Genomic DNA, 27,146 nt, shown 5'->3' on the forward strand with positions numbered 1-27,146 from the left:
GGAATCACGATATTTTTGGGGGGGCTTGTCCAATGTCATTACTCAGTATCACGCATCATCTCTAAGCTATTGACTGATGATCCACCGTGGAAGAATTTCTGTGAAATGAAAGGCAAAGGCAGTAACAGTGAGATGAGAAAGAGACAGACACAGCTGATTGGCACCTCATTGAGTCTGGCAGGGGATCCTTTGATTGCGCTACCTGTCAGTATCCGATAATTGTTTTCTTTACTTACTACATGCTGCCCTTCATTATTTATCTATTTATTGCATCAGATTTTACAATTCAATTACTGCTCAAGATGGAAAGCTAAGTAAAGGATTTTTTTTCAGATGTCTTTATAAGATATAATGCTAATATTATTGGCCACCCCACTAATTACCACTGCGTTTCCATGGGTAAACATATCACGTGTCGGTGAACTTACATTATGTTATATGTCATTGAAACATCAATGTGCAACAATAGACGGCGCAATTAGCCTTGTATGGTTATAAATCTTCCCTCCACGTCGCCCCCAGCAGTCGCATATACCTATAAGGTACAATTGGGACCCTTTCAATTATCACATACAATGAACGTGTCAATCGCAAAACACTGCGCACACTTCCGTTTTAACAGGCGGAGCCCGATATGTCGCCAACTAAAGACAGATTGTGGGTTTCTCGCTAAATATTAGGCCTATCCGATGTGTGGGATAATGAACAAACCCCACTCCCCACCCCCTCCCCCTCGCCAGCCCAGTTGAGGTCGGTGGGGAAGCTGAAGAAATTTAATTTGAATTGTAACAAACGACCTGTTAGTTGGAAATAATGAGCAATATAAGATGGGACGGTCTGATGTCTGCCAGGCCATCGGATCTAGAGAATTGGATGTCACAGTGACTGACTGCAAGTGACAACTTGATATCAGCGGGTGCAGAAGACACGCCCCTTAGCTACTTTTCCCTTTTGGCTTACGATGATATCACCAGCAATTGCCTTTTGAAGAAGGCGGTAATGCCAAATAAGTTTGTTGTCGGAGAGGAAAAACACAATATTACGGAAGCCACTCTGCATCCGCCGTGTTTGCGTTGATTTCTCCTGCAACCAATAACCGAAGCGACTCCCTCATCTTCCTCTCCAACCCACGCACGACCCCGAAAGATTTCACAAGCAACTTCGGCTAGACCCAACATTTCCACACCAGTGAATAAAGAGGAAATGAATTGTATCAGAGTTGCTGTCTTTGCTTATAGTGAGTAGGAAATTATCATAGAAATGGCAACCGGTGCCCCCACGTTCCGAATTACAAGGAGCGGCACAGGCTGTTTCCCTCTCACTCAAATGCATACAAACACAGAAGGTGGGAATCAACATCGAGATGAAATTGGCTATGGTATAACTCTGCATGCGGTGATGAGCCGAGGAGCCCTGGTGGAATTCGTTCCTGCCTAACACTTCCACAAACAATAGGCCGAGAAAGTTGTTTTGTTTTTTTTGTCTCTATCGTATTATCTACATCAAGGGTATCAAATTCGGGTTGGTTTGCGGGCCGCATTAACGTCAACTTGATTTCATGTGGGCCAGACCATTTTAAATTTATTTATTTTTTAAAATCGGATTAGAAGAACTAGATCGAAAACCCAAAATCTTCAGTTTTTTTCATAGATCTAGAACACAGGTGTCAAAGTGGCGGCCCGGGGGCCAAATTTGGCCCGCCGCATCATTTTGTGCGGCCCGAGAAAGTAAATCATGAGTGTCGACATTCTGTTTTAGGATCAAATTAAAATCAAGAGTATAGATGTATATTAAATTTCCTGATTTTCCCCTTTTAAATCAATAATTGAAATTTTTTAATCCATTTTTTCTGTGTTTTTAGTTCAAAAATCATTTTGTAAAATCTAAAAATATATTTAAAAAAGCTAAAATAAACATTGTTTTAGATCTATAAAAACTGAATATTCAGGGATTTTAATCCAGTTCTTTTAATCCATTTATTAAAAAAAATCTAAATATTATAGCTAAAATGGTCCGGCCCACATGAAACCGAGTTGACGTTAATGCGGCCCGCGAACCAACCCACTCTGACACCCTTGATCTAGAACAATGTTTATTTGATCTTTTTTTTCCTTAGTTGGGGAAAACGTCTTTTTAAAGTTATGTTCAATATTAAAGTGGAAAACTGAAAATATTTTTAGATATTTATTTTTAGATGAAATGCTTTTTGAACTTGGATTAAAAAATTGCAATTATTGATTTAAAAAAGGGAAAATTAGGAAATATAATACACATCTATATTCTTTATTTTGAATTTGATCCTAGAGAAAGAGAAAGTCGGGACTCATGATTTACTTTCTCGGGCCGCACAAAATGATGTGGCGGGCCAGATTTGGCCCCCGGGCCGCCACTTTGACACGTGTGATCTACATGCTATTTGCTTTATTTTATTTTACTTGGGTCTATACCATAAGGAAGGGATGACAATAACGTACCCAGTGTGAGTGTTTGTCATGCCAACAGAGTGCTAAACAGCCGACAAAAAAAGGAGGATGGCGCCTCGGGAGAAACAAGCGTCCTCAGGGCTCGACAGCCAGACAAAATCAAAGACGTCAAAGGCTTGTTAATAGAGATAGTTAGCGCTTGAGGCAAAACAGCAATAGCGACATTCAGGTCAACGGGTCTCTTACAGTCTCTGGTGTAACGTTGCATTGCCATTTTCGCTAACTCCTCCTTTGAGGGTGGTCTCCACCACTTGGGCTTTCACTTCATCATCACAGACTGAAAACAATCAGTGAACCCACTTTCTGCATTTGCCCTTTTAGTTTATCATTGGCTCTTATTTTTTTCTTCATTTGATGCACTGCTGTGTGAAGCTAATAGCTGTTTGACCTTTCATTTTCTTGCAACAAAAATATATTTGCAAATATAATAACGATAATTCTAATGATATACTATGAGTTGATATATTCAGGGTTTTGTGGTACGGTCACCTGACCTCATTCGGGGATGATGTGATAGTTTCGTGCAATTTCATGATTTAGCTTGGATACGCTCCTGCTCAATCCAAATAGAATGAGATGTATGTCAAATTGATGGGTGAAGATATCGAAAAAGACACACTAGATGGTTTACTTCTTTACCAAGTCAAGGACAGGATATACGATGGTTCCCTCGCCAGTGGAGCTTTAAGATTACCTCGCCAAAGCAAAATAAATTTTAAATATTATTTGTAGGATTAATAAGAGTTGAATTAAGACGGGTTGAGGCTACCGTAGTTTGCCGTTTAATATACCCGGGTATATTAAATGATTTTTGCTTTTTTGAGCCTCCCGTTTGTGCGCCATTTAATATACCCCTGCCGTTTAATATACCGTATTTTCACGACTATTAGGCACACTTAAAAGTCTTAAATTTCCTCCAAAATAGAAAGGGCGCCTTATAATCCAGTGCGCCTTATATATGGACCAATGCTAAAATTGTTATCACGATAAAATAAATCATTTGATAGGGTACACGATCCTCTACAGCTCTCACAACTACGGCGACTCTACTATTTTCCCCGTAGAAAAAGTACTGCGCAGTGACTGCTGGGATATACATAGTTCTTTTGTCAATACACCCAGTATGACGGCGAGCACACTAATTTGGTGCTCGCCGTCATTCCGGCTGGATTTACAAAAGAACTCCTGCCGCTATTTGCGAATGGATTGTGGCCTGGACATCGACATCAACACAGCTTTACGAACGGTGGCTAGTTACGCTAGCTACTATTTGCGAATGGATTGTGGCCGCCTGGACGAACGTATAAAACTCAGCGTTTTTGATGACTCATTTAGACAATTGTTCAATTTGGAGACAGAAAATGAGGACTTTGATGGATTTGTGGGTGATGATGACGTGAGTACATTGTAAAATGGCTAAATAAAGAAAACCAAACTCAGTTTTGCTACCGTTGCCTTTTTAAAAACATGTTTTTAGCGTGTCGGTGTAGCGTGTATGCTTAAGCTGGTGTATGCTTTGCCATGCCTGGCTGCGTCTTTAAAAACGGTGCGTCCTTTGTGTGTGAAATACAGAAATAGCACTTGTTCCTGACACTGCGGCTTAAAATGCGATGCGCCATATAGTCGTGAAAATACGGTATATATTAAATAGGGGTGTATATTAAACAGCAAAATACGGTAAGTACAAAACCATCACTGTGGTCGCAACAGACTTCACAAACCAAAAGAAAAAAAAATGGTGCTGATTTTTGATGAGCTCTTAAAGAATTTAAATAGTATAGCCTTTTTTTATTCTCAAATCCTAACTATTGTACCGCGCTGCTTCACATTGCACTTTCTTTCAACACAGCCTAAATGAAGTGCACGGTGACAGTAATGTTAACACAATCCACTGAGCACTCCTGTGAATTTGAAGAGTGTGTATCTGTTAGTGAGGCCGCTAGCAGAGTCAAAAGTATGGAACTGAATTTTTAGTGCTTGCTGGATTGTGACGACAGTCAACATCAAAACACACCAAGTCAGGCTGTGATTTATTGAATGTGCCTGCTCGCGTGTGCTTTCATGTTTGGCACTGATATGTTATAGGACTTTTATGTTGCTTTTAAGCATGCCTGCGTGGGTGAATTAACAGAAACCGGTCTTTGTATAAAATCCCCTAATCATTTTAGACCGCCCTGTTTCTTTGTTCTTGTTCTTCTGGGAGCGGACACTAAAATTGCTACTCTTCTGTTATTCCTGGCCTCATTAGAATAAAATTTGGTAAGTACTCTAGGCATGTATATGCATCCACCCTCTGAGGCGAATCTTTGATTTTTTTTCTTTCTTGTCTTAGGGCTGATTAATTACATTAAGGGCATAACAAAAATTGCTACTCCACTGGTATTTGTTGATGGATAATAATGAAATTTGGTAGGCATATTCCATAGATGCATTGATCTTGAGGGATGGATTTTTTTAAATGTATTTATTCCTGCTCTGTCAAGCATATTTCTGTTGTTGTGATTGCTATGAAAATGGTCACACACGTTCATATTCATAATTCTTTGGTAGTCAAAATAAAGAATTCATTTGTCAATCATGACGGTTGTCAAGGTAAACTGGCAATTTGGTTCTGATAACGCATTATGCCAAAAAAATCCATGTAATTTGAAGCAATTCATAAAAGCATCCCATTCTTCTGAATCAATGCAAGTCAAGAGAATTGCTAAGAAAATATCCAAGCAATGAAAAATGATTATCTTCACGTTCCTATTTTACCAATGAGAACGTTTTCCCATTACATCTTCTTTTTGTTCCGTTTGTGTTTGTCTCATAAGTCTTTTTTTACAAGACCGATCGCTTCAAAGCTGGTCATTTCTCTCCATTTTCTATCATTTGTCTAATTTTATCTGAATGTCCTTTTGTCTACAGTTGTAGCGTATCTATTGTTTCAAAAAAAGCCCATGTATAGTCCCTAACATCAAAAGGGTGAGGGGAGATAAAACTTGCGGCAGACGTCCAACCCTCGGCTCATATAAGGGATTATTCCTTCCACCATGCACTGAGACCACTCAACCCTCAGTGCTGAGTGGTTTGCAGCCTGCCAGTTTGTTGAAAGATGTGCTCGAGGATGCTTTTGTATCCGCTTCCTATCTGTCTCGCCGCGGAGGCAATAACAGTAATGTATGGCTAAAGGAAAACAGAGCTAATCATCAATGACTGCAAGATATATAGCATATGCAGTGGCATCTTGTTTATTACCCTCTCCTCTCCCTGTCGACTGCTGGTGCTGAGTCCATTGGCTGGACCGGGCCTTGAGATGCCTTCAATACTAATTTGATTCATTCTTGTTTTCCATAATAATTGGGGGCAATGGGTCAGTACAATGAATCTGCTCGTGACATGACAGGAAGTAAGTTCGCCTTGTACAGTTCCCCCATTTTTCCATCATGTGAACGAGGGTTTTATTTACACGAGCTGTTTTATTGGTTTTGCGGAGGGTTTTATTTGAGGGACTGATTCGTTTGTGCCTTTAATTATAAGTTTGGAAAGGGTACATTCTGGAATTGACGTAACTCGGGATTCATGTTCGTATTTGACTCCTTGATGAGAGCAGGTTTGAAGATGGTTATGCGTTGCTGGGGGAGTCAAGGTTGACTGCACATATGATGTTAGCCGTGCAAAAATGAGCCCTGACTTGCTGTCTTGAAAGATGACAGTCAATCGAAAGAGGTTAGGTGATACACAAAAGGGGTTCCGCTGCTCAAAATTGGCTGGTTTACCTGTACGTTAATAGAAAGATAAACCCAATAGCAACAGAATACCAGTTTTCCCAAACGAGAAAGAGATCCAGAGACGCTATCTTTAGAGAGCAACCAGTCAAGACTCTTATCTAGAGTCTGGTTTACTGAGCATTTGAACATTACGTTGTAACTCACAGCCTGAAAACGGCAAAGTGACGGAACCACAGTTAGGGTAAAATTTGTAAATTTGCTGTTTTTTTATGTATTTGCAAGGACAGAACAAACTTCTCCAGATCTTAACCTATCTGAAATGTTGAATATGAGTTGTGTTTTTCATGATTTCAAACATTTTCTTTTTCCTCACAGACAGGTGGTAGTGTGCGTATATTTAGATATTTCTCCATGTGCAATAAATGGTAGATTGATGTATTGTCATCAGAAGCCCTTCTTTTTTTAGTACGTTTACGTGATTTCTAAGGGTACACGGTCGATTGGTCGCCGGTCTTTTGGTCGCCGATCTTTTGGTCGCCGATCTTTTGGTCGCACGGAAGGTTATTGATAATTACCATTTAAATCCTTGCTCGAATTCCCTAAACACAAACTGCAAAATACTATTTAGTCATACTTAATGCCCTAGAATGTATTAGGCTAAAGAAAAGCTCAAAATTTCCCAGACTTTTATTGTTTTTTTGTTGGAGAACTTGTTAAGACCCTGACTGACGTAGCTTCTTAAAGGGACAACGCATGTACATACAAACTCTTCTACACTCACACGTCGGCTCAGTGAAACTGCTCATGGCTATTGTTGGCTTTTATTCATGCGTAGACCGTCTTGTTTTACCTTGTTTTGTCGTCGGTCTTTTGGTCGCCGGTCTTTTGGTCGCCCGTTGTCGCGGTCAGGGCGACCAAAAGACCGGCGACCAATCGACCGCACACGATCTGAAATGTTGAATATGAGTTGTGTTTTTCATGATTTCCTCACAGACAGGTGGTAGTGTGCGTATATTTAAATATTTGCATTAAATGTTAAGGTGCAGTAGATTGATGTGTTGATGTCAGCAGAAGCCCTTCTCCTTTGTTTTAGTGTGTTTACATGATTTCTAAGTATTGGGCATGAGTGCATGTACTTGTATTGACGCTAAGGCACCAAAGAATTGGGTTTGTGTATGTTTGCATGTCTTTTAGTTTTTATCCCCCTCAGAAAATCTATGCCTCCCCCCACCTCCTCTGTGTAGTACTTGGTGATGAGCGCTGATTACAGATTGTTATGGTGTTTGCACCTTTCATCTTTTTGGCCCATGCTGTGTATTTTGCCGGCCCTGATTGTGCTGATAGTGACAATGGCACCTTTTTCATGCTTCGGTGGGTGGTAAAAGGAGGGACATTCATGGAGGTTACCAATTTGTACTGCAGATATATAACAAAGGAGCTGCAATCAAGCAATGTCACAAGGACAAAGTCAAGTATTGCGGAAAAATTGTATGCCTCAGGCTTCATACATTTTCAGTCTTGTAGGTGCCCACAACAAATGTATTCAAATTCAAGGCACTGTATACAAGGGTTTGATCATAATTCTTAGAATACATCCAAATATTGGTTATATGCCACTGCTGCTTTGACATAATGCGATTTATAATCATGATTAATACTGAATACGGCTGTTTTTTTGTTTACCGTATTTTCACGACTATAAGGCGCACATAAAAGTCTTAATTTTTCTCCAAAATAGACAGGCAGCCTTATAATCCAGTGCGCTTTCTATATGGACCAATACTAAAATTGTTATCACGATAAAATAAAATAAATTAGTCGATAGGGTACACCATCCTCTACAGCTCTCACAACTACGGCAAGCATCTCCGACTCTACTATTTTCCCCGTAGAAAAAGTACTGCGCAGTGACTGCTGGGATATATAGTTCTTTTGTCAATACATCCAATGGATTGTGGCCTGGACATCGACATCAACACAGCTTTACGAAGCATGGAAGGCAGTGCTGGAATAGTTACGCTAGCTACTAGCTAGCTACTATTTGCGAATGGATTGTGGCCGCCTGGACGAACGTATAAAACTCAGCGTTTTCGATGACTCATTTGGACATTTGTTCAATTCGGACACAGAAAATGAGGACTTTGATGGATTTCTGGGTGATGATGACGTGAGTACATTGTAAAATGGCTAAATAAAGTACAACTGAACTCAGTTTTGCTTCCATTGCCTTTTTAAAAGTGTGTTTTTAGCGTGTGGGTCTAGCGTGTATGTTTAAGGTGGTATATGTTTTGCCATGCCTGGCTGCGTCTTTAAAAACGGTGCGTCCTTTGTGTGTGTAAAATACAGAAATAGCACTCGTTACTGACACTGCGCCTAAAAATACGATGCACCGTATAGTCGTGAAAATTCGGTAGTTTGTGTTCAAAATGAAATAGGACTTGAACATGGAAGCTCATTGTAATAAAAAGTAAATATTTAGGCCTGGCAGTAGGCAAAGCGCAGTTACAAGAAATTTACACTGAATCACATGTACTTTGATTCATACATACGACACACAAAGGGCCACTTCAAACCCACAGCTTACTTTTAATCAATGACAACAGAAAAAAAAGGAAGCTCCAAGTATTCTTGCCTGGCTTGTTCTTTTCTCCTTTTGTGCACTTTGTCCTCTCCTGGTGCTTCATTATTTGTTTTTGTGTTCTAATCTTGGTCAGGTCAATAATATTCTTTGTTGTCTGAAATTGTGTGTCAGGAGCAACAAAAAAATAGTCTTCTTTTGTCCGGAGTACCTGTCTATTGTGACTTTTCACTCTTGCCGAGACGTGCAGATAAAGTAATCATTGTATTTTGTTTTCTGCCTGCAATTACTTTTGGTTTACAATGAGTCAAACTGCTGAAAGTAGGGAAAGAAAAAGAAGGCAAAAGCGTGGACAAGTGTAGATGGATTACAGGAGGGGAAGTGTGAAGGTCCCGCAAGTGCTGATAAATACTTATGTGGCTGGGAGACTCTTGCCTGTTGTCAGCGGCGTCTCAGTAAATGCATCTGAAGTAATTAGTCTAGAGTATATATGGATGACCTCACTCCCCCTTATCTGCATCACATTGTTTCCTCTGAGGAAAGCTATTCATTATAGCTGCAGCTGTGTTTGACCCAAGAAGGTGCTCATTGCCGATTCTTAAATCTTATATATTCTATACATCACCCACCAATTGCCCAAGTGTATATTTTAACTATTAAAATAACTGTCCGCTAGCTCGCTGGTAATGACTCACATTTTTACACACTGCGCAAAATGTTTCTTTTTGTCTATTTACAAATAATGCACGTACACTTTTTTGACAGTCAACTTTGACAAAATGTCTGTTCAGACTTGTCGTCTTGAAAAAAACATGATGACACCCCTGACCTCTGCGCCCATCAGTGATCTTCAGCTTTCGAAAGAGCTTTACATTTTTTTTTATTCCTCCAATGTTTTATTTACTTCCTCCTCCACGTCCTTGTCAAGAGTCAACGTGACAGCTCTTAGTGCCTTCCCAAGGGATTATACCATACCATCTTATGACAGAAGCAAATAAAACCCAACGGCCTTTTTAAGCTTTACATTCAGAGGAAAGTTGAATTTTCAGCACCCCATGGAAACTCAGATTTATCCCTAGAGGTCACTGTCCCCGAATCAGCACATTGGACAGTTCCAGTGTTGAGATTGGCATGTATGTAATTGTTAGTAGTAATTGCTGTCCGTAGTTAAAATCCTAAAATTTAGAAAATAATCTTCAATGTGTTTATATTTTATAAATGAAATATAAGCTTAACATTCAGAGGTAAGTTGAATTTTACACGCAGCTGGGTATGATGACAATTAGGCTTTTGTCAAGTCAATGATGATGACAAGCCTATGTCTGATTTATTTATTTTCAACATCCCGTGAAAAGGATTTATCCTGAGAGGTCACTGTCTCCGAATCAGCACATTGGACAGTTCCAGTGTTGAGATTGGCGTATATAATTGTTAGTTGTAATTGCTGTCCGTAGTTAAAAATCCTGAAATTTAGAAAATAATCTTCAGTGTTTATATTTTCTAAATGAAATATAAGCTTAACATTCAGAGGTAAGTTGAATTTTCAACATCCCGTGAAAAGGATTTATCCTGAGAGGTCACTGTCTCCGAATCAGCACATTGGACAGTTCCAGTGTTGAGATTGGCGTAAATAATTGTTAGTTGTAATTGCTGTCCATAGTTAACATCCTGAAATTTTGAAAATACTCTTCAATGTGTTTATATTTTCTAAATGAAATGTATTTAAATGGTTCTTGTACAGGAATACGTGCTATGGTAATTAAAGGGTGGTTGTTTTAATGCAGTACTGAACAGTAACGGTATTTCCCAAAAAATGTTCAAAACCGGATTATGTGTGTAGTTGTATTTTTCACACATTTGACTTCAGCAGCACACAAATGGAAGGTTAGCTGAAGGTGGAAGCCGAGTTATTTGATCCTTGCCTGGCTAAAGAATGCACTGATGTCACGCTCGCCTTTTCAATTGGATAGCAGCTAAAGTGTTCAATCGGTGTGTTGAAATAAGCGTAGCTAATTATGTCTAAGCCACTAATTTAGCCCGCAGGCTATTTGGAATCAGATTGTGAACGGAATCGTCACTTATCTTCGTGAGGCCCAACTTGCATTAAATGTTTAATTGACTTCACAGAGTTCACTAAATGGTTGGGTGGAGGGGTTTTTTGGAGAATCACTTTGTTTCCAACAACTTCAATAAGAAAAAAATAGCTCTAATCTATGCTTTGCTTTTGAAGATACCCTATTGTTTCCTGCCATCCCCAATTGCCTGCTATTTGCAAATACCTTACAAGAAATGAGAAGATGGGGCGCCTGCTCTCTGCAGGGTACGGCTGTTTCCCCTGAATACAAAGACGGAAGCATCATAAGCAGGCAGCGGAATCATTTCGTTGACCGACAAAAGCAGAATGAAATGCCAAAGACACCACTCACGCCACATATTCACTTGCCCATCCAAACTGTCCCAATGGAAAAGGAATAATGGGGTATATTCAAGAGCTGCATTCGTTAAGTCACGGCTGTAGCGAGCAGGTTTAAGCTGCGTGAAGAAATACTTTAGCTTAGACATACACCACAGGTGTCAAAGTGGCGGCCCGTGGGCCAAATCTGGCCCGCTGCATCATTTTGTGCGGCCCGAGGAAGTAAATCATGAGTGCTGACTTTCTGTTTTAGGATCAAATTCAAAGGATTATAGATGTACATTACCTTTCCTGATTTTCCCCTTTTTAAAATCAATCATTGCAATTTTTTTAATCTATTTTTTTCTTTTGTGTTTTTAGTTTAAATATACAAATATTTTCCGTTTTCCACTTTAAAAAATATGATGTTTCCATTTGAAATAAAAAACATGATTAAAAGACATTTTCCAATACTAAGAAAAAATAAACATTGCTTTAGATCTATAAAAACGGACTATTTAGAGCTTTTGATCCAGTTCTTTTAAACCAATTTTAAAAAATCAAAAAAATCTAGATAATAGATCTAAAATGGTCCGGCCCACATGAAATGGAGTTGACGTTAATGCGGCCCACGAACCAATCCAAGTTTGATACCCTTGACATACACTGTGTGTGGTTGTGCTGAAATAAAGACAGAGAAAGTAGTAGAACTGCAGGTTTTAGATTTTGCTTTCACATGTGTGTCCGCTTGCCCGTCAAATGAGACTTTTATGTTAATAGCATTGCCTCGTTAAAACGCAAGGAGAGGCATTGAGTTGAAGACTTGGCTGTGGCTTCATTGTTGTAGCTCAGAGAATGACAACACGGGACCCATTTTTGCCTTAATGAAGTTAGTGACCCTCTGAAAGGTGACACTTTTATACCACCCAAAGGATTTATACACTCTTGGTCCTCCACTCCAATTCAATATGGGAAGGACAGATTCGACTTTTCTTTTCAGTATTCTGAATACACACCAACCATCCAGGAAAAAAAAGTCTGTATCATACATACAGATAAGTACTTGAACCATATTTATTGCATTTTTGTGGTTTTATTGTTTGTAAGGCATCGCCAGATCACACTGGATCAATTTTCTTATCCACAAAATGAGAGCTACTTTTCAACATGATGCTATAAAAGTCCAACACTGCTTATGAAGCATAATTTTAACCTGATTGTACCTAATCAAGAGACCAGGTTGTGTCCAAATACCAATCTTCATGTAATAGTAGTAATCTCTCCAAAATATGTACAGTATTAGTGATAATCTAAATCAAGGGTGTCAGACTCGGGTTGGTTCACGGGCCGCTTTAACGTCAACTTGATTTCACGTAGGCCGGACCATTTTAGATATAATATAAGATTTTTTTTATAAATGGATTAAAAGAACTGGATTAAAATCCCTGAATATTCATTTTTTATAGATCTAAAACAATGTTTATTTTATCTTTTTTTATATATTTTTAGATTTTACAAAATTATTTTTGAACTAAAAACACAGAAAAAATTGATTAAAAAATTACAATTATTGATTTAAAAGGGGGAAAATCAGGAAATTTAATGTACATCTATACTCTTCATTTTAATTTGATCCTAAAACAGAAAGTCGGCACTCATGGTTTACTTTCCTGGGCCACACAAAATAATGCGGCGGGCCAGATTTGGCCCCCGGGCCGCCACTTTGACACCTGTGCTCTAAAACAAGGGTGTCAAACTCGGGTTGGTTCGCGGGCCACATTAACGTCAACTTCATTTCATGTGGGCTGGACCATTTTAGATCTAATATCTAGATTTTTTTTATTTTTTAAAATTGGATTAAAAGAACTGGATCAAGAGCCCTAAATGGTTTGTTTTTATAGATCTAAAGCAATGTATATTTGAGTTTTTTTTTCTTCGTAATGGAAAATGTCTTTTAATCATGTTTTTTATTTCAAATGGAAACAAAATATTTGTTTAAAGTGGAAAACGGAAAATATTATTTATTTTTAGATTTTACAAAATGCTTTTTGAACTGAAAACACAAAAGAAAAAAATTGGATTAAAAAATTGCAATGATTGATTTTAAAAAAGGGAAAATCAGGAAATATAATGTACATCTATAATCATCAGAATTTGATCTTAAAACAGAAAGTCGGCACTCCTGATTCACTTTCTCGGCCCGAACAAAATGATGCGGCGAGACAGATTTGGCCCCCGGGCCGGCACTTTGACACCTGTTCTCTAAAACAAGTGGGACATGGCTTCACGATCTATCCGACTAACTTTTTGTGCATTAAACGAAGAAAAAATCATTGTATTATTCATAGCATTCTTACTTATGCAAATATACTAAATAATTTCTGAGTGACAGCTTGAAGCAGAAGCTTGAAAGAGTGACATGATGTTAAAACGTGCCCCCCTGTGCCCCCCGTATGGCCGAGGCTCCTCGTTGCCTTGGTGCACACTGTTTTACATTCTAATTATCTGGCTTGACAGGCTTTATTGCTAAGACTCAATGCTAAAGCCTCACTTTAGACTCATTTCACATGTTATCCCAGTACAGGAATAATGAGATAAGATTGCTTTGCTTTTGGCCTTGCTCACGTCTTCTCGTTCAGGTTTTTTAATTTTTTAATTTTTTTTCCGTCTGCACATGCTGTCATGTTGATGAAATGTTGAGTTTTCAATAATTTCATTTTGTGTTTTTTTTTTAAATTGAGAAGTGCGTTTTTAGGCGTGTCGAATTGACAGTGATAAAAATAAACAATGTTTGTGTGAACGTTCATTAAATATTTAATACAGAAAAAGGCAATCTGTGATAGAAACAGTGAGACTTTTTTTCTGTCTAATTAAGCCACAGGGAATTTGTTGCATATTCTAGGTAAACAGATTGTGTCTTGGGAATACCAATGAAAATGAAATGCTCCAGTAATGTTTTCCTCATTACAAGATGAAATGAAACATTTATCGCAAACTTTCAATTTGTCAAAAGCCTGACACTTATTGGGTCAAACAGTAATAAGACGACAGCTTTGTTTCACTTGCATTTTTTTAATTCAGGACTTCTCTAAGTCATCACAATCAAACAAAAGTGTTCTCACTTTATTGTCTTTGTTGTTTTTTTCCTAGCCATCGAAGTGAACCTCCAGAAAGCTTTGGCTGAAGCATCCGAGACCTGCACTCAAGAATGCCTGATATTGGGCCATTCCGACACTTGCTGGATGCCCCCGACCCTGAGCCAATTCCACAGTCCGACCGGTGGAAGCCCCGCCTCCACCCCGACGTCCGCCGCCATTTCTGGTACGCTTCCGTCCTTTGGCTTCCAACAGAGCTGCGCCCGGGGAGTCAAGGTCAACACGGGCGGCCTCAATAGCATGGATGGCCGGCACACGCTGGGTCGGCCCGTGCCGAAAAAAGACGAGCTGGACAATGGGCTCAACCGGCCACAGTTCTACAACACCTTGGACAGACACTGCAGTAAGAAGGAGGACACCGTCAAGGTCATCCCCCTGGCCAGCTTCTCATCCCCTGGAAAGCAGACGGCGAGCGGTGGGGGGAGCAGCTCCTTTCTACATGAGCACCAGTTGTAAGAACATTGGCCTGACATCCTGACCAGGTGACTCCATTCCACTTTTTTTCAATGACTTAATGAATAGAATCAATGTGTTTGTGTGGAACTATGGACTGAACTCCATCCAATTGGCTCGCTTTGACTGATGGGAACATTTAACTATAACGAATGGATTTGAAAGGTTAAAACTTTAAACTACGACATCAGCATTTGGGTGTGAGCTGAAAGACTCAAATGTTTATTATACATTTTCACTCCTATGAATAGCAACAGAATAATGGACCTACAGCAAGGTTATTTTTGGATCATCGGCGAACCTTCACGTTATGATTTTTAAAGTGAAAACGATAAGAAATTAGAGGACGCGCATCGATACATGGATCCGCTCAATATTCATTAGGCTATTTCTTCGCCCAACCCTCACCTTACCAATATTTTATCGTGGCAACAGGTGTCAAAGTGGCGGCCCGGGGGCCAAATCTGGCCCGCCGCATCATTTTGTGCGGCCCGAGAAAGTAAATCATGAGTGCCGACTTTCTGTTTTAGGATCAAATTCAAATGATTATAGATGTACATTACATTTCCTGATTTTCCCCTTTTTAAAATCAATCATTGCAATTTATTTAATCCATTTTTTTTCTTTTGTGTTTTTAGTTCAAAAAGCATTTGAAAAATCTAAAAATAAATATACAAAAAATTTCCGTTTTCCACTTTTAAAAAAATATTTTGTTTTCATTTCAAATAAAAAACATGATTAAAAGACATTTTCCAATACTAAGAAAAAAAAGCTCAAATAAACATTGCTTTAGATCTATAAAAACGGACTATTTAGGGCTTTTGATCCAGTTCTTTTAATCCAATTAAAAAAATATATCTAAATATTAGATCTAAAATGGTCCAGCCCACATGAAATGGCATTGACGTTAATGTGGCCCGTGAACCAACCCGAGTTTGACACCCTTGGGCAAAGTGATTTAAAAAATCGAACTAACAAATATTCACCAGTACCAATATTGATGTATGCTTAGTAATAGAAAAGGACAATGTACTTTCTCATTGTGCCCTATCCAGTGCAACTTGGTCCTTAAAGACAATTTACTCCTGCAGAACAATTGCAAATGTGCTACATTGGGCGCATTGAGCTAATTTGGGCTAAATACTAATTGGGGACCCTGGGTGTTGATTCTATTTGAGATCCAATGAATTATTGCTCTGTATAATATGCAGCAGAAAGTCCTTTGGTGTGGAAGATGTTTCGTTTGTCTTGACTGAAAATATTTCAGAAGTCTATTTTGGTCGGGGCAACTGTGAAAAGAAAACATTTGAAAAGCAGAACTAGGCCAGCGGTAGACAGCCATGGTAATCATTCTTTTCTCACCAAGGACCAGTAGACCCATGAAGAGTAACACAAACAAATCCAAAATGGTTCCCATATGGTGTACGCTCCATCTCTGCCAGCTTGATTCGGAAAGTGCTCACTGCTAAATGTCGTCTCGTTATCTTGCCTTGAAATGTGAAGACGGATGTGTTTAGAAAACATTTGTCTTTTTCTTTCTCTTGGTCAAATTTTCTTACTCTCAACGTAATAGCAGAAATTCAGCTAACTGAAAGTCTACTGTTATTACTTTAATGTGTGATGTTCCTAATTGTGTTTCAGCAAAAAGTGGGAAATGTTTAGGACCTCAAAAAAGTGCTTAATATGCTCCCACACTTCATCTCTTGTTACACAAACTCCCAATAGATTGTTATTAATCACCATTTTTTTTATTTCAGGGCGGCTTCTGTATGTTTCAATATTAGCGAATTATGTTAACGATGGAATGACAGTACACAACTTCATTTTTAATTCATATTATTGCTATTTTGCAGCCGTGTGTACCATAAGATTACTTATGTAGAGAAATTCCATATTAGCATGACCAAAAATGAAGAGAGCACATGTTTGAAAGTGATTGAAACAGAATCAGAATCACTTATGTAAACTGTTCCGATGAGCAGAATTGTTTCAAAGAAGCTTTGTGACCGAACAGTATAATTTATTGCAATGACATTAGATGTCTGTGCCTTGGAAAGATGGTTAATCAGTATAATAACACTCTGAGAAATGAATCCGTTCAACTTGACGCGACTGTCAACCTCTAGTTGAGGTAGCAATTTGATGAAAATTAATGCAATTTAAAAGCAAACAAATACACGCGCATACACAAGCATTTTAATCAATCTTCCTTTAAAGATCGGTTGAAGACGATGAGCTCCCATTTCCTGATTTCTTTCCATTGTCACATTTCTTTGTTGTGGGAAACAAATTTCAGCAAACGGCATAAACATATTCAATCAAAAGGAGCATACATAATTGGGAACATCAATCTGATTGAGCAAAATTGCTCGTAAAAGGCATTTCACTCCGTATTTACCAACCGTCGGCGTTCCAGATATGACATTACACAAAAATAATGGTTTTCATGACAATTTGGGGGAATAAGTAACGCATGTGTCATGGCCATTGGACATTTTGAAAGATGTCAGCGCTAATTGCCCTCTTTATATCACACACCAAGAGAATATTACTGAATAAAATAGTTCTTAGAAATGTTCATGATAGAAAAAATGTATTCATTCACATGTACAATACACAGTAGGAGCATATATGTTATTTTTTACCACATAATGTGCTGTCAAATCTCAGCAGCTGCATTACTGCTTCAACGCATCACTAGGGTGACGTATACTGAAAAGATGTTATTTTCGGGCTGTTTGTACATCTTTCCAGATTTTTTTTTCCTGTCAACAAAAGGTCAAAACGACTGTGATATTTTTCTGTTTATACTAGAATATAATGGCACCAGATATGCAGTTAAAATAGTCACTAATCACACACTTCGCATGATTAAGCGCTCACTTTTTCCGCCCATTTCTCTTTTTCCAAATTTCCCATCTCTTGACACGGTTTCAAGTAGCTGGAATACACAACAAAAATATAAAACTGCCTTTAGTTTTTAGACCAAATGTGTTTCACGTTCAACCTGTGACATACTTTGCATGAAATGTTTGGATTCCCACCAGGCCTATTAGCGCTGACTGTGTTGTTGATGCTTCCACCATTAGATTCAGTGTCTCAGTATTAATGTTATTCGCTCTACCTGTTTGTCATATGGAACTAAAGCATTGTTAAATGGAGAACACACAGTCAAATGTTGTAATCTTGGCATACAACTTGTGGCTTCAAGTATACATCATTATATAAGAGTATACTTATTCCTTGAAATGACACTGTAAATAGCACCCCTAAGAAAAATATTACAAATGGACAGAACTGTAAGTACACAAGTTACAGTTAAAGCACACAAATGAAAGGTTAAGAGTAAAAATACATGTACGAAAGATGAGATAGTAATCTCTATTACGATGTAAATGTCGCAATATTATTGATTGAACGCGTGTGTCTGGTGGAGGTTTACTTGTATGGGCAAATCTTTCCACACTATTTTATGTACACATACTGTATGTGTCTTGTAAAAAAAAAGCCTATATCAGAATGATATGTAAGTAAATGCTTGTAATTAGTTACCAGTGAGTGAAGTCATATTGCTTTGAGAAGGCTTTAGTGCTTGCCAGCGAATTTGTATCGGTCATTTAAATCTATAATGTCTGTGTTGTTATGCCTTTGTAAGATACGCCACTAACAATGATAAAAACGAACCTCCATATGGTGAGATGGTTTTTTTTCTTGGTCAATGAATTTTCATTGTGGTGTTAAATAGCGAGTATCTTCGTCATTTTGGAAAAAACGACGAACTCGACCATATTCAAGAGACTGCACGCAAACTTTTTCGTTTCTTTAATTACCGTAGCAAGTAGCCTCACAAGGGTTAGCTGACATCAGGCAAAGGTCACCAAGTCCTCTCAGAGTATCAGACCCAGACATCGTAGCAGCGTGTAAGACGCTAACTGGATCAGCAGACATGGAGAAGCACAAACTGAGATAGTATACAGTAACCATTATGGAAGAAAAACTGCCTGGATTCCAATGGCCCATGCTAGCAGTGGCGGGCCGTCAGGGCCTTCAAGGCCTTCACTGCTGGCCTAAGAAATATCTGAATCATATATTATATTTTGGCCATCAATACTTATTAAGTAATTCCAAATTGTCTGTTAGCTTCCTTTCATTGCTTTCCCCTTGATTGCACTGCTTCCAGATGTGTTTTCATATTGAAGCATTTAACCTATCACATTTCAGCCATTATTTGTTGCCAGGGTCAGAAATCTGCCTCAAGGCCTTCACAATCAGTTCTGCAGGCTCTGCTGCATTAAACAAGCGTCGATAAGACTGTTGCTTTAACCAATCAGATTTCGAGTTGGCAGCACCACAATGCCTTGTTGCAGGCGTAGGGATACTTCATCGCTTTCACCAACTATGATCGGCTAGTGATTAGCCAGAGCAACCAAACTGTATCTGGAGCTAGTTGCACAAGCAAATATATTTTTGTGTTGATTTAAAGCCATTTTCAAGATGGACTATGCCAGAAATACGACGGGACAGGCTCGACTTTCAGCATTAGCTTCGATGGTGATAGAAAAGAAGGAAGAAAGAAAGGAAGATGGATATTGTGTGCAGTTAAAAAGGATTTTTGGTGAGTAAAATATGGCTATATTCCGAAATAATATTTCAATTGTGGGACCGGTTCTGATATCTGAAAAGCTCCAGTGTTTTGTATTTCATCACTAAATGCTGCTAGGAAGTGGATTTTACCCCATTTTAGTGCAATTTTTGCCATTTTGCCCTTGACGTCCATCGCTGTCTTTTCCCGGGAAAATCACCCCCCGGCCCGGTTGTAATGTCTGAAAAACTCCAGTATTTGTATTTAATCATTAAATGCTGCTAGGAAGTGGATTTTACCCATTGAAGGCGCTACGACAAAATGCACGGACCGCCACTGCATGCTACAGAGCGTGGTTGAGAACCAAATCATCATCATTTCACCTCCTAAAAACCCACAAGCAATGTGGACAGCATAAACTGGATATAGCTCAGAGATGACCTCATTTCAATATTTATCGTACTCCATATATATTACATTAAAATATATATATCTGAAAAAAACGAGCATCCATTAAGGCTGGCGGCCGTTTTTGACCTTACAAACCCTCACAGTACGAGTTTTGAGAGTTTTCACTCAAATGACCAAACACCAAAACTTTTATCCAAAGCTGAACATCCGCAATCTGTGCCGCAGCTACGACAACGCCTCTGGGATACGTGTCCTCTGTCCAAGCTCTCAGCAGGTGGACCCCCCATCTTCACTCACGCAAGTCCCGTTCGGACTCCTAACAAGACTGGAGTCATCTCCTTCGTAACAGGCCGCAGCCTTTCCCGGACGGTGTCAACTTGCCATATTATGAGCATATGTTCAGTCGACAATCTCCCAGAGAGACCCTTCTGTGACCTGCTCCATTAGTTCCCCACAGTAATTGGCTAATAATGTGACAGTGCCTGTGCCAAGGATGTCACCACTGTCAAAACACATGCATACCCAACAAGAGCTATCTGGGTTTAGAGCAATTACTGCATATTTGGACAGAAAGGACTTTGTGTTGGTAGCAGATTGTTTCTGCTCCCCGTACAAGCAGCCGCCACGCCACTGCCATCTGCTAACAAGCAAACTTATTGTAAGCCCACTTTGTTCTCCAAGTGTCATCTGTTAAGGTATCGGGAGAACATATAGAGCTTGTCAAACATTACCCTAATTTCCAATTGTAATTAAACCGGCCATCAGATACCTTGAGGCTGTTTAGTCAACAGCAGGGAACTAATTACTAAAATGACCTTTGAAATAATTTCCGGTGAATTATTCATCATCATTGAGAAATCTGCTTCGGAGACATTTCCAACATATACAAAGGATGGCTGGGGTGTAGTACACAAAATTCTCAAACAACCCCATCAATTACTTCGAACTGTCAAACAGAATATGGGTAAAACGTCAGGAACCAATAATCGGTCGTTGTCTAAAAATAATAATAAACAAATTTGAAATCACAAAAGACTTCTTGATTGATCTGATCAAGTCTTCAGTGCCGCTATATTTGACAAAAAAAGCTAAATTGTCCAAGGCATTATTGCGCATTGGGAAATTCCTACAAAATTATGAATTTCATAAAGCTTACACCACGTGTCAAAGTGGCGGCCCGGGGGCCAAATCTGGCCTGCCGCATCATTTTGTGTGGCCCGAGAAAGCAAATCATGAGTGCCGACTTTCTGTTTTAGGATCAAATTAAAATGAAGAGTATAGATGTATATTAAATTTCCTGTTTTTCTCCCTTTTAAATCAATAATTGTAATTTTTAATTATTTTTTTCAGTGTTTTAGTTCAAAAATCATTTTGTAAAATCTTAAAATATATAAAAAAGCTAAAATAAACATTGTTTTAGATCTATAAAAACTGAATATCCAGGGCTTTTAATCCAGTTCTTTTAATCCATTTATTTTAAAAAATATCTAAATATTATATCTAAAATGGTCCGGCCCACATGAAATCGAGTTGACGTTAACGTGGCCCGCGAACCAACCCGAGTCTGACACCCTTGGCTTACACCTTTCTTCAGTCCAAAATGTGGTTTTATCAACCAAAAACCCGCTTTAACATTATGCCACTACCTCAATCTAATTTTAAAAATGTCGGTGATCTAAAATAAAGCTTTAACCAACACCAAACTCAAGATCTGATACAACCACTTTTGCTAGCATTCATTTGTTGTTAAGTTTGAAACACAGGAAGCTTACTTTTTCGTCTGTTCAGCCAATTGACTAACTTTCTTTTTGTTTACTTCACATTACATTATGTGAGGCTGTTGCCGAGGACATCAAATACCATTTGGCAAATAAAAGTGAGTAGCCTCCAGCGATACCGCATTTGTTTTATTGATGTGAAGTATTTCATTAAAGAACAACAACATGCATATTTTATGGCTTACCTTAATTATTACATTCATTATTTCAATTAATTAATACCAGCTGCTTCTCCTTTTTCCTTTTTTTCAGTCCACTCACGGTGTCCCTGCTAGGCTAAAAAAGTAGATACATTTAAAGTGATGCATTGGCCAGAATGCATAATGAAATTGAGCTGAAATCAAGGCTTCTTCAGCAGGTAAGAACAAATGCAAAGCATTTCACAGTCAAATCTTGCTTCATTTTTACAGAAAACATTACACACAGTAACTGACAAGCCTGTTCCACACATACACACACATGCACAGATAGAGACACTTTTTATTCACTATCAAGGTAGGTAGCATGTCCCTGAAGCTCTTCCTGTACAGACTATATTATTAGAGTTTCTGCAGTGGCGAGATGCTTCTCCTTCCTACCTTTTTGAAAGCGTGAAGATCAAACAAACCAATTCTGTTGACGTATTCTGTGTCTGAATAATGAATTTCAATGGTTTGGGGGGTTTTGTTGTTTTTTTCTTTTCAGTTTTTTTTTATTTTATTTTTTTACGTTACATTATGGAATAGACAATGCCATGAGTATTCATTAATAACAGGGAGAAACTGAAACTCCAAAACTGACGCAAGTACTGTCTCCTTTTTAGTATTGCAACCGGGAGAATTATTTTCAATTTCTTGCATAGAGTTTCTAGAATAAATCATAGCCTCCATATTCTCTTTCACTTTGCTTTTTCTATTAAGTTCTTCATTGACATGAAGTTTACTTAACGTGCGATTATTATTGTTAAAATTGGCCTCAACTCTGTGGCTAACCTTGCTGCTGTAGTTTAGACACATAAAGGTAGACCTTGCCCAGGTTGTCTCGATCATTGAATTGCATGCCATGTTTCTCTTCTCTCTTCCCTGACTACATGAAAAAGATAATCCTCCAGTCTGAATGTAATCATCTTTCACAACTTGTTCAAAATGCAAAGCACGGCGCTCGTCTCGTAGCACGTCGTGGATGTCTCAAAAAGTAAGAATTTTTCTTCCTTAACTAGAATCCCAACTTCTTTTTTTCCACCAACCAATCCGCAGACCACATGCTAGCTGAAATATGTATGGGGAATATGGCCATCAATTATGATGCCTGGCAAAGTGGTCGCAAGCATCATTGTCAAGCCTCGTTTAACAGGCAATTTGGTGATGCCCTCATAAAAACATAACAGAAACACTAAACGGAAAGTTAATTGATATAAATATAGTGGTGCATGTATTTAAAAACCTGTGATCTGTATTCTCCTTTCTGGCAACTTGCTTTAGTTTGCAACACTATGCTTTGTATGCACTTTGTTGAACTTTCTGGGATAATAAGAATGTTTTCCGTGTGTAGTAATTGGGTCAAAATGCACAAAAGCACTTGAATGGTCATTTTGACTTTGCACGGTAGCATTTTTCAAGACAAACCGTGCTTGACTCGCAAGACCATCAACGGAACAATGGTAGGCAAAATGCATGCTGGGATGAAAGGAAATACACAATGAGGGAAAAATCAATATAGCAATTACGTGTACAGATAACGGACATCGGGGTGTTTTCTGGAGTGACCAAGAAAAAGAGGTGACATGAAGTCAATTTGGATTGACCATGCACTGCATTGTTTCACATACAGTACATTTATTATTTTATATTCATTGTCACCAGGTTATATATATATATATATATATATATATATATATATATATATATATATATATATATATATATATATATATATATATGTTGTTGACTTTCATTTGTCTTTATTTATAAATAAATTTGATTCCCAGAGCAGTCCTAATCTAAATAAAAAATATGTTCGCCATCCATTTTCAACACCGCTTAACTTCATCAGGGTTGCGGGGTGCTGGAGCCTATACCAGCTGACTTTAAGCGAAAGGTCGACAACACCCTTAACTCCGAACTAGGTATAGCACAGGTGTCAAAGTGGTGACCCGGGGCCAAATCTGTGCCAACTTTGTTTTAGGATCAAATTAAAATGAAGAGTATAGATGTATATTACATTTCCCGATTTTCCCCCTTTTAAATCAATAATTGTCAATAATAAAAAAGCTAAAATACACATTGTTTTAGATCTATAAAAACAGAATATTCAGGGCCTTTAATTCAGTTCATTTAATCCATTTATTTAAAAAAATCTAAATATTATATCTAAAATGGTCCGGCCCACATGAAATCGAGTTGACGTTAAAGCGGCCCAAGTCTGACACCCGTGAGTAATAGAAAAAAAAAAGCAATACTATCCAGATAATTTTAAAAATGAATCTGAACAACTAACGTAAGAAAGTAATAAATTATCCAATTAATTATGCTGACAAAGAGCGAATTTGGACAGGGGAAAAAACACGTACACATTCACCTCTAGCTTACAAAACATCTACCTGTTCCAGCAAGGTCACCTCTAGCTCTGGCAGGCTTCACAGGTGGGTCGGAGATCTGGATTTGATAACTGGGGGGGGAGGGTTAGAGGGCAGGCATTTGACAAGCATGACAGTGAACTGACAGGCCTCATTGGACCATGATTAATGACTGACACCTCTGTCACTTGCCTCATACAGAATGCAAATTCAAGCATAGGTGAAAATTAGCCTTCCCGTAATTGGATGTGGGGACGACCACTTGAAACAAGAACATGATTTTTCCTGCTGAAACAAAGCCTTTTTTAGAAGTAGGTGAATGGGAGCTGCAGCAAATCTTTCTAATTGTTGTAACAAATTGGCATTTAGCAGTGAGTTTAGGGATATGGGTAGAGTGAGAGTTTATCCCTTGAATTAAAAAGTAACACCCCTTTGCCATTGATTAGTTGCTCCATGTTGAGTTCTTTTGTATTTCAAAAAGTGTGTACTCGTGTTTATGATTGAGGGTTTTGACGTTTGGTATTCTTTCTCAACGGCCTTCAATGGGAATACAATGGAAAATGCTTATTGGACATTATAGTTACGAAAACGTTTATCAACAGTCTCTATTTGATCCCACCTAGTGCAGCAGGCCGGGACCCCAAAGGTAAAAAATTGGGCTATTAGCTCATGGGTCAGCATTCTTTTGCAGTTTCTGGTGAAAGTTCGCACATATCGTGAAAGGAATGACAATTAAAAGCTCATATATATATATATATATATATATATATATATATATATATATATATATATATATTTATATATATATATATATATATATATATATATATATATACATACATACATACATAGATGTACATGCATGCATATGGTAGGTCTTAACACTCAGCCATTTGTTTTGTTAAAGAGCCTGACAGCTGATGGGAGGAAGGATCTGCGGAAGCACTCCTTCCTGCAATGAGGGTGCCGCAGTCTATTGCTAAAAGAGCTTCGGAGGGACTCCACAGACTAATGCAGGGGGTGGGAGGTGCTGTCCATGATGGACATCATCCTGGTCAGCATCCTCCGCTCTCCCACTTCCTCCAAAGAGTCCAAAGGATACGCAATAAGCCTTCATATTCACCTATGACCATTCATAGACCAGATTAAGGCTTTTGGTGAGTATATTATGATTGTGTCGAATTAAAGAGCCCGCGTTTCATGATGTATACTCGTCTTGTCTGTAATTCTGGTTGGTGTAGTTTGGAATGTATTACAAAGTAGGTTGTCTTGGCACGAAAGTTGTTGCAAAATACTCAAATAGATTGATATGTCACTTGTAATGTATAGCATGTGTATCCGAAAGCCTTCATTCCGCAAATAAAAAGGTAACAAGCGACACAGCAGCAGCACTTAAATGAGCAGATAACACTGTAAATATGTTTCACCGTGGAGAGCTGTTCCGTAATCAGGGAGTTCTCGATGAATCCGCCGACTTGCTGTGGAGAAAAGGGGAGTGCTATGACTTATATATCTTTGAAATGTGAACAAACAGTCCTTTCCAGGTGGTTTGAGTGATTGCCTAATCCCCTGTAGCGGGATGATTGCTGCGCAAGGTCAGTTGGAAGGCTTGCGCTGATTGAGTGCTGTCTGTGGTCGGAGACTTGCTCAAGCCTCTGATGCCATTAGATGGACAGAGATTCACTCAGAGAGTTTTTTAACACTTGAACCAATCCTGTCCGGACGGAATGACGATGCCGCTGTAGTAGCTCACATCAGGACATGCTGACAGAATCCAGAAAAACAAGACGGAGGAAAACAAACATACAAAAAACTGAGGTCACAAATTGGGCAGAGACGAAAAGTCTGAATTACTGCAATGGAAAGAGTGAAGACATTAAGTTCATTTGTTTTTTATTTTCTTAACCATCTTATTCAATTCCAGGCATATCAAATACTCTAGAGCACATGTGTCAAAGTGGCGGCCCGGGGGCCAAATCTGGCCCGCCGCATCATTTTGTGTGGCCCAGGAAAGTAAATCATGAGTGCCGACTTTCTGTTTTGGGATCAAATTAAAATGAGGAGTATAGCTGTATATTAGATTTCCTGATTTTCTCCCTTTTAAATCAATAATTGTCATTTTTTAATCATTTTTTTCTGTGTTTTTAGTTCACAAATCATTTTGTAAAATCTAAAAATATATTTTAAAAAAAGCTAAAATAAACATTGTTTTAGATCTATAAAAAAACTGAATATTCAGGGCTTTTAATCCAGTTCTTTTCATCCATTTATTTAAAAAAATCGAAACATATGTTAACGCGGCCCGCGAACCAACCCGAGTCCGACACCCTTGCTCTAGAGTTTTTCTATGTATGGCATAAAAATATGTTTCTCCTATTTTTCGAGATGTATGTTGTATTGTAACCTATTTCTTTTCTCCAGGCTATTTTTTTCACGCTATGTCTGAAATATATATTACTCCACTCCTGCTATATTCGATGGTACATTCAGATAAAGTATCAAACGGCACTGTTTTGCAGGGAGAAAAAGAAACTATTTGTATGGACGTCTGTGTGACATCTTCTTGGCAGCCCGCTTGTACGCCACAAATCCAGCTCCCCTCAGATGGTGCTTTGGATCCATTGAGAGGTGGAAACATTCCCAAAGAGAACACCAAGAACACCAAGACAGATCCCAGCAGCTTTCACAGATGATGCTAAGAGATTTAGTGAACGAGAGAAACTGTGCTCTGGTAGGTCGTATGCATATTTTATCTTATTTTTAAATTCGGCGCCAGCTTTTACAGTCTGACTAGGCTGGAAACTATCCTTTCTATCTGGCAACCCAGCTCCTTTCTGTCTTACCGTTACTGATTTTTACGTACTTAAGTGGAAAAATATGAGACATAAAATTATCAGTGACCACGGGAACCATTTTCTAAATATTTATTATGCATCCATGATAGTATGAATGAGATATTTTTTTGCATTTTTTTTTTATTTCCATCAGGTTTGAAACTTGTGTTCAATTATTTGCAACAGGGAATGCTTCTGATGAGGTCTCTAAGT

General features: G+C 38.5%; 1 protein-coding gene across 1 annotated transcript in view; it reads left to right on the top strand.

The window, feature by feature from the left end:
• pcdh11 (protocadherin 11) overlaps positions 1-15,642 on the top strand; it is a 117,732-nt gene extending 102,090 nt beyond the window's left edge. The window contains exon 7 of the mRNA XM_077609510.1: positions 14,317-15,642. Within this exon, the coding sequence (XP_077465636.1) occupies positions 14,317-14,777 (461 nt within the window). The 3' untranslated portion in view covers positions 14,778-15,642. The remainder of the gene's footprint in view (positions 1-14,316) is intronic.
• The last annotated feature ends 11,504 nt before the right edge of the window (positions 15,643-27,146 follow it).

This window comes from Stigmatopora argus, chromosome 9 (assembly GCF_051989625.1).
Source record: "Stigmatopora argus isolate UIUO_Sarg chromosome 9, RoL_Sarg_1.0, whole genome shotgun sequence".
In the NCBI taxonomy this organism is placed as follows: domain Eukaryota; kingdom Metazoa; phylum Chordata; class Actinopteri; order Syngnathiformes; family Syngnathidae; genus Stigmatopora; species Stigmatopora argus.